At 34.8% G+C, this 10878-nt stretch overlaps 1 protein-coding gene across 1 annotated transcript; it reads right to left on the bottom strand.

The window, feature by feature from the left end:
- Positions 1-5911: 5911 nt before the first annotated feature.
- On the bottom strand, positions 5912-10560 carry LOC133285825 (PH, RCC1 and FYVE domains-containing protein 1-like). The gene is made up of 4 exons (XM_061483116.1): positions 8481-10560; positions 8235-8381; positions 6750-7687; positions 5912-6098 (listed from the first exon to the last, which is right to left on the bottom strand). The coding sequence occupies exons 1-4, from the start codon at positions 10395-10397 to the stop codon at positions 5942-5944; spliced, it is 3159 nt and encodes a 1052-aa protein (XP_061339100.1). The 5' UTR covers positions 10398-10560; the 3' UTR covers positions 5912-5941.
- Positions 10561-10878: the final 318 nt, after the last annotated feature.

Consider the following 10878-nt stretch of genomic DNA (forward strand, 5'->3'; position numbering starts at 1 on the left):
GTAGCTTGTTGCATTCTGAGGGTAAGCTTCTTATTGAAATATGCTAGAGGGTGATCTCCTTGTAACTGTAACATCTCGAGCGCTGACGAGGGCGGGGAGTGATCACCGGTGCAAAAAGGCACGGACAATGAGCGACTCCTGACAGGCTTCCAGCGGGGGGTTACATGAATGAATGAATCGAATCGACACACGAAAGAGAGGGATTCCAAAGACTGTGCAGGTATGAGACTGCACAGTTTGGGATAACTTATAAGAATTAATTGGGACTACCTATACTAACAACATGCATCTACTTTTCGGTAGCCCGGAATGGAAGAACTCCATAGTTAAGCGTGCTTGACTTGCAGTAATTTTGAGATGGATGACCTCCTGGGAAGTTTTCTCAGAAAGTGTGCGAGTGAGGAAAAAGCATACTAAAAAGTCTCGTGTTAGTATGTGGGGATAGTTATTGATTCTTGAAGCGGTCGGGCGTTACAGTAACAATATTGCACTAATTGCTACATTTGAAGCATCAATTTAAATAATGAAATCTTGATCAAAATAAAGCAAAGCCAACACAGGCGCAGTGGTCATGGCTTTTTTAAGTGTTGTGAAAGTTGTTTGAGTCTCATTAGACCAGACAAAAGCATTCTTCTTAAGCAACTCAGTCAAGGGAGTGGCAATAGAAGCATAACTTTGCACAAATTTGCGAAAGCATCAAATTGATAGAATGATGCCTCGTTGATAAGAAGAAAGGAAAAGTTGAGAGAAATTACTGAGAAGAAAAATGAGAAAAAAATGAATTTTATTATTACTTTAAAGCCAAAAAAACAACAGAGTCGTTTGCGCCCTCTTTTATTACACTTCAACTACTGTAACTATGTTCATGTGCTACTCACGTGCTATATTTTATTACACATTATTCTCTAGATCTCATAGGTTTCCTCTTCTCTCGTGTAGCTTTCCTTTGTGGTATACTTGTCTCTTCCACACTTGTCTCTTGTTGCTACTTCTTACTTCAAATTATATTTGTATCTTCAATTCCCTCTTGTAATTGTATCCTTTGATCTTCCATCGTATCAAGGATCATTTGGCAAGGGGCAGAGTAGGTGAGTTTCTCTCAGGTTAGGACATCAATGGCCGTTAAAGTTGACATATGTGAAGCTAAGTTTGATTTATCATTCCTTAGGGACCCTATATGTCTGGTAGAAGCAAAGTTAGGGATATATGCGTATGTGAGATGATAGCATGGGATCAATGGTTTGTGATACCCTCCACTGATTACGATAAGAAAGATCGAAAAATGATTTATGCAATTGTGATAGAAATCATTTCCTCTGCCATTGATACAAAAGTAAGAGAGATAGAGAGAGAAGAGAAAATGAGTGAGAAGAGAAAAAATGAGAGAAATAAGAGAAAAATTTGTGTCAATGGCAGAAGAATGATTTTTGCCACAACTGCAAAAATCATTTCCCTAAGAAAGATTGTTAAGAGAAGTAAGGAAGGAAATTTCTACACAAAGCTTCAAGAACTTAGAGGTTAAATGCTTAATAAGAGAAGTACAAAAAAATTGTGGATTAAAGAACAAAATTAATAAGTTAAAACTGCTATATTAGGCTTCAATCCAAAGATTTGAGAATTTTAGTGGGTATGAAGAAAAATTAATGAAAGTATCAATAAATTCAAATACTAAAGGTAGGAAACTATGTTAGATTTACCTTACAAACTAAACAATGGTTAAAAATAAGATAAAAATCAATGAAGTATTAACAAGGAGCTCCTTATCAGGAGTAAATCTTTAGTGCTAGTACTAAAATTTTGAATATTATTTTCATTCACATTTCACAACGTGATACATGGAAAAATAATCAATGTTATCTATTATTTAAATATTTAATTTTTTATTATTTTTTATTTCCACTTTTATAATTTTCATCTTCCTCTGTATTCTACTTCTCGTTTCCTAATCTTCCTCCCTCTCCTTGCATTTTTTTCTTCCTCCCATTTCTTTCCTCTCTTTTCTTCTATCCTATTTTGAAACTTATAAGAACGTCGTCAATTCTCTTCTATTGTAGTATTCCTAACCAGCCATTTAATGCGACATTCCTGTCACACATCTCAAAGTTGTCTTGATCTATTCATGTCAATTTATTTTTGAACCACCAATAGATCACCTTTTATAATCAAAGACATAACAACTTCCTATAATAAACATGCCATTAGACTGTCCTATTCATATTGTTCAAGGCCTTCAAGGCAACAATTGAGCGAACGATTTTTTGGCAACATTATTTATGCAACATAGGCAAAATTTTCTGAGACAGGAATTACTCACAACATATTAATAAAGTGTGGTGTGGAGGAGGACGAGTCCAAAAGTCATGTTTTGACTGTGTGAGAAGACAATTTTTTAAAGGAAAAGATTGAGGAGAGAATTTTCATGGGAACCAAACAACTTTTATCAATGGTTTTTGTGCATAGCAAAATATATAGTTGGGTAACACTACTGCGAGAGAGGAGACTCTCAAGCGATAGTCTGATGATGTTCTTACAAGTTTCAAAAAGGAATAAAAGAAAGGGGAAGTGGAAAGAAAGAGGAAGAAGAATGAGAGCTACACGAGAAATAAATCTTTGGTGCAACAGTTGCACTGAGCAGTGCAACAGTTGCACTGAGCAGTGCAACTGATCAATGGGTCACACATCAGCCAACACACATCAGAGGAGAGAGAATATCGACTGATGAGTAATGATCCCATTGGTCGATTGTACTGAGTCTTTAGTGCAGCTATTGCACCAAAGATTTATTCCTACATAAGAAGAAAGCTGAAAATTCGAAAGGAAAATTTAAAATTTTAATAATAGTTGGAATATATAATATGAATTATTTTTCTTTCTGTCACATTGTGTGAAGGGTAGTAGTATTGAAATTTCAATTCTATGTACCAAATATTTATTAGTTAACAAAATTTCAAAGCATAGTATATAATTTGTATTAATGGGTTATGTTCATATCGAGTCAAGGTCTATTACGAACACAAATACATTTGACCTAAATATGCACTAAAACTTCAAAAAATTTGAAGTGTTGTGTGTCACACTTTTCGACACTCCACGATACTTTGACACGCTCCAATATCTATAATATTTAAAAATTCATTATATATCATGAAAAAATTGATCGATATTTTACCAAACTGACACAGATGTAAATTTGGATTGCCTTTTTAAAAAGTTGCTTTTATGTCTTGCTTATTTTAGAAGTATTTTTTTTATAAAAGTTAAAACTGTTTAGAGTTTTAAAAAATATTTGGTTTTTGTCTTCTTCTTTTTTTATAAGCTAAATTTTTTAGCTTTTTTAAAAAAGTAGGATTTTGGATTTTTGTGATTTATATTTTTTTTAAAATAGACATCCAAACGAAATTTATAATAAAAGTGTTTTTTTTTTGAAAAAAAAAGTAACTTTTTGCTAAAAAAAGCTCTTCCAAATGGTAAATCTTATTGAAGTGTATAAGAGATTTTCAATTTAAAAATATAATAGTACATATTTATATATTATGTTTTTTTGCAAAATTGATGAGTATTATAAGTTTAGTTTTATTTTTTTTGTTAAATTATTGAATATTAAATATAATATACACTACATAAATTAAAAAATATTATATAATATCAAAACGTATCTTAACGTGTCAAAATTTAATATTTTTTGAAATTAACGTGTTGAAATGTCGTGTCGTGTCCCATGTCGGTGTTGGTGCAACATAGCATCTCGCTCATTTTATAGGTTGACACGAGATGAATATTCTGCCAACTTCAAACAACCTCAAATTTGTATGTTCTTGACATTAAAACTAGAGGTGGCAAAGTGGGCGGCCCATCCCACCCCACCCGGCCATCAACCCGTCAAAAAATGAGTCAGCCCGTCCTGTCCCATTTTTGAAAGTGGGCTAAAAAACTCAGTTCGTCTCGCCTCGTTTGGAGGGCGGGGCGGGTTGGCCCACCGGCCCGAATCTATTTTATATTAACCCGCCTCGGCCTGCCCCTCCCTATCAACTTCCCAAAAAATGAGTCTGTCGCGTCTCGTCCCATCCCACTTTTGAGATGAGTTGTAAAACTTAGCCCACCCCATTCCGTTTGAGGGGAGGGACGGATCGGCCCACCAAGCCGAGCCCGTTTTGCCACTCTAATTAACACATGTCGTTTATTATATGCAAATTGACACAATATAATAGACTATGTACTGAATTACTTTCACCAATTAAAAATAGGGTTAAGTTAGTCTCATGCAGCATAAGACAGAGAGTTTCTCCTACTGATCCTTCGATATCCGTGCTGGCCTTTTTTTCTTTTTCTTTTTAAAATCAATGGAGTCCAGATATGTTGAATTAATCTATCACATAAGATACCCTATCTCCTACAGTAGGAGAATAATAATTCCCTTAAAAATAATAACCAAACATTAATGACATAACTCGATAGAAATAATTTGCCAATAAAAAAACATAATTTACTACAAAAATGTCATTATAATGTTAATGGGTTGAAACAACACAATACCCATTTTTTCGTGTCATTCTTTGCAAACATAAACATAACACAGATGTAAATTTGATTTAGCCTCGACACAAAAGTCTGATGTTATGTTTATATATCAACCTGGCCTACTCAAAAACCAATTTTCCATACCTCAATATTTTAAGTAAAACACATGTCAATGATTTACGTAATAATCTTTTTGATTTAAAGCGTATTTGATAATATTCATATTTATTTATTACTAAATTTTACCTTTTATTTAGAAAATGTAAATATAATTCATAATTAGTTTTTTAGTACAAGTAATTCATAATTATCTAATCATAAGTACTCTAATATCACGCCAGTAACTAACTTTCTCAAAATATGGTGAAGTTTTGTGAATATTTTTAAGAAAATCATTCTTTCATTTTACATTTGATAATTATCTCGTACTGTTTTCACATTAACAATTATTCCACCACTTTTCTTTTTTTCTTTTTTAATGGATGCATGATTGGCCCCACCACATAACGTGTCTATAGTAAAAAATAATTATTTCCAATAACATGAGAAAATAAAACTCATATTTTTATGGGTATAATATTTGTTATGTTGTAGGAGATAAATTTTATCACCTACACACATAAAAATGTGTTGGACCTTGTATCTTATTTTTCTCTTTTTTCTCTTCACATTGGCCCCACTTACTTTTTTTTTTATGTGTATAAGAGATAAAATATTAAATCCTATTTTTATACCTATAAATCAGTTTCGCTATTAGGGAGATAATCACTATAATGGGCTTGCAGTGTCCGAATCAAGTGTCATCGTTCGGGGTCTATTTACTGAGGATATCCGGTGGATGGCTGATTAGGCCTTCTGGAACAATACAAAAAGAAAATACTTATTTCAAATATCTTACGTGGCTACTATTTGCTCTGGTAATTTTGACACAATATTTAAGTAATTAATATTTTTTGAGATATGTTATTTTACCTACCATTTTTTTCTACCTATCTTTCTTAGGACTCTTCAACATCATCAGATTAGAATCTCATAAAGAGAGAGAAATGATAAATATAGTTGAGATTCTAATCTAATGGTGTTGAAAAATGGTAGAGAAAATTAGGCCGAAAAAATAGTAGGTAGAATAACCTATTCCATATTTCTATATAAATTTTATATTATACCAGATTCATTGATTGACTAAAAAAAACAAATGTACATGTTAATTTTCCTACATGTAAATCACGTCGTTCCTATTTTACTACAATGTTTATCCTCATTGAACACATGGTTATATCCATATTGTGTTGTAAAATGCCGCCATGTTCTTAAATTAATGTGCTAGAGATAACTTTTTTTGCACTTGGTAGATTGATGATCAATATATCAAATCATTTCATCAAACTAAGGTGTTGCCTATATATGAAGACAAAATTTAAGTTTATGAAGGCGATGTCTCAATTTTTTCTTTGGCATGTGGTGTGATGTTAGATGATCCAGTTGTTAGCTTTTGATGTGATAGACTGTATTTCCTAAGAACCCTACCTTTGTTTTGGTTCCACCATTCTTGTGCTTGAGTTTCAGTGAACCTTCGCTTGCTGCATGCAAACAATAATAACAACAACAATTAGAGAGAAATAGAAATGTTAAAGGGTTAAAAAGACAAAAAAAATAAAAAATAAAAAAAGTACAAGGGTAAGAATTACTAAACAATGACATAAAATAAACAGAAAAATTGTTCAAATCACTTGAGTAACCTAGTGGATTGTATTTTCATGAAGAGGTCATCACTTCTCATCAAAACAAAAGATGGGGTAAGAAGCAATAACCTGATGACATGGATAACTTCTCATTTTCACAAGGTGGCGAAAAAACAGCACATGCTAATCATAAAAAAGGAAACATGTTCCATGTGTGCTAATTTTGTCTAAGAATTTATAAAACTTCATATTGCTTAATAAGGGATATAAAAATCAAAGAACTTGTCAATGCAAATATCCATTTACATAATTGTTAATGGATATAATATGCTTGATGGTCTAAATGCAAATTTAAGACAAGAGATGGATCAATATTCAAAACAATGTAGTTATTACTTAATTTAGTGAAACAAACTCTTGCATATTTGAATTTATCAAACATATCCCCACATTGAGATGCAAATACTATCAATTTTAGGAAGCTAAGTGAACTATTTCCAATGCAGACACTAAATCACACTGAAATAGAAATTGAAACAAGTAACTAACCCGAATTTAACTCTTCTAAAAACTTTGATACCATCAGGCCGCAGCATGAGTATCACATAAACACCAGGTTCAAATTGTTCAATGACTTGTGTTTCTCCTTGTCTACCAAGTCTTGAAGAATCCAGTGATCTTGAACCATTTTCCACGTTTTGTGGCGGCATTGCTGTTCCAGTACTAGACACAGCTGATCCATCACTTTTTTGAAGGACATGTCCTCCAGTCTGAGGTTGATCAACTCTTGCAGGGTCAGCATTTTCTTCTAGTCTGTGTTCATGCAGTTCAGAAGTGCCACTATCTGAGGCAGGTATATCAGGTGCATTTTGTTGCTCAGACTCCAACTTTAATCCATTACTTTCTTCAATAGAATTTCCTCCATCTTGATTAGGGTCAACTCCTACAGCATCAACATTTTCTTGTAATCTTTGTTCTTGCAATTCAGAAGTGCCACTATCCAAGTCAGGTATATCAGGTGCATTTTGTTGTTCATACTCCAACTTTGATCCATTACTTTCTTCAAGGAAATTACCTCCATCTTGAAAAGGGTCAACTCCTGCTGCATCAACATTTTCTTCTAGCAGTTTGTGTTCTTGCAATTCCGAAGTGCCACTATCTGAGGCAGGTATATCAGGTACATTTCGAGGCTCAGACTCCAATTTTGATCCATTACTTTCTTCAAGAAAATTTCCTCCATCTTGACAAGGGTCATCTACTGCAGCATCAACATTTTCTTCTAGTCTGTGTTCTTGCAAATCAGAAGTGCCACTTTCTGAGGCAGGTATATCAGATGCCTTATGTTGCGCAGACTCTTCCTTTGATGGTGAGGAAGATGTTTCAGCTTCTGAAATTTCTTTTAAAAAATCTTCAGCTCTAGTATGTATGGTGCTCAAAATTTTACTTTGTGGAATTTCTGGTGGTAGCTTCTCAGTCATTTCCTTCAACTGAATAAAACCAAAGACGAGCAAAATTACTTAGGATGAGGACTAGAAATACAGATTAATGACCTTTCTTCTTTTTGCCATTTTATCTTCTTTTTTCCCCCATTTGGTTGTGCCATTAAGTTTATGTCATACATTAAGTTTATTTTGTGCGAACTGCAGGCTCTGAATTGTAACCATTGCCCTCTACTCTAGTACAAACATTGCAATATAGCTACATATCATGAAAATGGATCCTCTCATGTGTAATTTAACATGATCATGTCATGTGGGAGGATCTTAACCATTAATAATTAAATCAACGGTAATAATTGTGTAACTTTCTATCCTTATATTTTTCTTCTCTCCTCCCTTATCACAATTAACTCACTCATGTATGGTTATGATTGCTCCACATGACATGGTCATGTTAATTAGCACATGAGAGGATCCCCTCCCACATATCATACTTTGTCCCCACTTGCATGATTTTGGAGTCATTTTTTCAATAATTTCTTATAAAATAACTCAAGAAATTGAGCTATGACCCTAGAATACAGAATGAAGATACCTTATCTGTAGTAGATTCAATAAATTCTTTTGCTACTCTAAAATTAGAAGATTCCACTGCAGCCATGGCAGTAGCTTCCGTAGCCTTTCTCTGAAGCTTCTGAATTTCCCAATCTTGCATGTCACTTCTCTGCTCCAAACTTTGAATCTATATGAACAAATATCCAATACTTATGAATGGGAACAGATTATGTTTATTTGAAAACAAAGGATGTGATTTCTATATATAGAATGGTATTAAATTTACTTGGTTCTGCAATTTTGAGAGTTCTTGGTTCAAAAGGTCACTTTTCTTTCTCAAACTTTCGATAAGACTTCCAGAAAATCTAGGACTGGAAGAACGAGGAGGGCTTGGTCTTCTTGTATGTGGGGATGAGGGTCTTGAATTAGCAGGTTCAATTGGTGATGGAATTGGAGGTATAGCAAGCTTCAAAACACTTTGAATAGAACTCAGTGCACTTGGAAATGCAATATCTTTCAACTGTGAAGGAGATGGAACTTGAGAAGCTCGGACAAAGGAAGTAGAATCACATTTGCTTCCAGGCTTACTATTCCTTATCTCAAGGTACTTCACTGGTTCAGTGTGTGGAGAAAAGAGAGTTCTCACAGACCTTACTACTCCCTTGCCTAATCTTTCACTACCATTTGTTGAATAATGAGAAGGAGTAGCTTTTCTATTTAACTTGGAAGCACTAGAAGCCTCAACAACTTTAATCTTAGCATAACAAGTATCACATACACGATGAGGTTTTTCTGGTCTTGGTGCCAATGCTGCTTTCAATACCTTTCTAGAACTACAAGAGTGGCAATAAACTAAACCACAATTATAACAATTGTGCCTCTTTCTTGTTAAACCAAATGCTTGTCTACATCCAGTGCAAACAGATTGGTCAGTTCCAGTGACCCATTTATGGATGGATATACAAGATGTAAAATTTGAGCCACATGATATATTTTTTACATGCCTATCTTTTAAGGCTACCACCAACTTAGGAGAATCCCTATTTTCTGTGTCTCCATGCCCCAATCTTCCATTTGCACCTCTTCCCCATGTATAAAGTTCACTTCTAGATGTCAAGACAGCAACATGATGTGCTCCACATGATATCTCATCAACAAACTCACCTAGCAACTTATCTTGGACTAGAGTAGGTACTTTTCCAGCAGAAGTAGGATTTCCTAATTGACCATGTTCAGTGCCTCCCATTGTAAAGACATGACCAGATGTAGTGAGAGCAACAGTCATGGTGTGCCCACATGCTATCTGGTGGAAATTATATTCAGTAAGTGGAGAGACCCTGGTTGGTTGAAGGTATGTTTCCTTGTTTCCATGACCCAAACGATATTTGTCCCCATCACCCCATGTGAAGAGCTTCCATGGGGAAACACTTGAACCAGACTGAAACATAACCTCTACAATAGCTGCAGTGTGCCATACTCCACATGCAACCTTAATAGTCTTTAGTCCACTTAATAATTGTACCTCCTTTGGATACCACACACTCTCTTGATCTCCATGACCCAAGACACCAAATGTTCCATCACCAAAGGTAAACAGCTTTCCATTAGAGGTTGCCAATGCTGAATGCCATGTGCCACATGCAACAGATACAACTTGAAGTCCTTCCAAAGGGCCATTCATCCTCTTTGGTATCCAGTGGCTAACCTCAGTACCATGGCCAAGAAGTCCAGCATTATGTGTACCATCACCCCAAGTGAAAAGATCATCAGATTTAGATACAGCACATGTATGATACTCTCCACATGCAACAAAATCGAAATTACAAACTTCCGGAAACTCAACTAGATTGGGGTGGCCAAAATCTTTATCAATTCCATGACCAAGTCTTCCCCCAGATTCTTCTCCCCAAGTAAAAACCTCTCCTTGCCTGGTTATTATAGCAACGTGGCGTGCACCAGATGCAATGTGATGAACATCAAGAACAACATTTGACTCTAAAGGCCTAGGAATAAGCACATCTGTTTTAGAAGGGACCTGAATTCCACTCCCATCAGGTGAAACACCATCTGCCAAAACCTCTCCCCATATGTAAACATCACCTAGTGACTCTATGTCATCTGGATCAGATCCTCCGCTTGAATTGCTAGGTGTACTCGACAAACTAACACGGAAACCATCTCCAACACTTGTCCTTGGTAGCATATCTAAAAGTTCTAAACTCACATCTTAGCTTGCCCAATACAATGAAGACTCACAAGAAATGGAATCAACAGAGTCCTTGCCAGTTGCAATGCCTGAAGTTAAATCTAGTGCTGCACCTAAAGGACAACCATTCTGAATAAAGTCAAATATAGACTTGCAAACAAGTATCTATGGCTCACAGTCCCTGGATTAACCAAAAAACAGAAACCTCTTAGAAAGCTTGCATTTCACAAGAGGGATTCATGCAGATGCAACAAGAATTGAGAGTAAAGTTAATACAGTTAAATATTCACCTATTTAAGGGAAATAATTCCCAAACATTAACCTAATTGTTTTTCTTATGGGAAATCCAATCAACAAAAACAATTTGTTGTTAACAGAAAAGTGTCAAGAGGCAACTTTGGATCAGGATTTTCAAATAGATTATCCTATACCTTGCACATTCTTTGTTGAGATTTCAATTAAACCATATACTTGAAAA

Source organism: Gastrolobium bilobum, unplaced genomic scaffold (genome assembly GCF_033153095.1).
Source record: "Gastrolobium bilobum isolate Gb01-03AN ecotype WA unplaced genomic scaffold, APGP_CSIRO_Gbil_v1 utg1929, whole genome shotgun sequence".
Taxonomy (NCBI): domain Eukaryota; kingdom Viridiplantae; phylum Streptophyta; class Magnoliopsida; order Fabales; family Fabaceae; genus Gastrolobium; species Gastrolobium bilobum.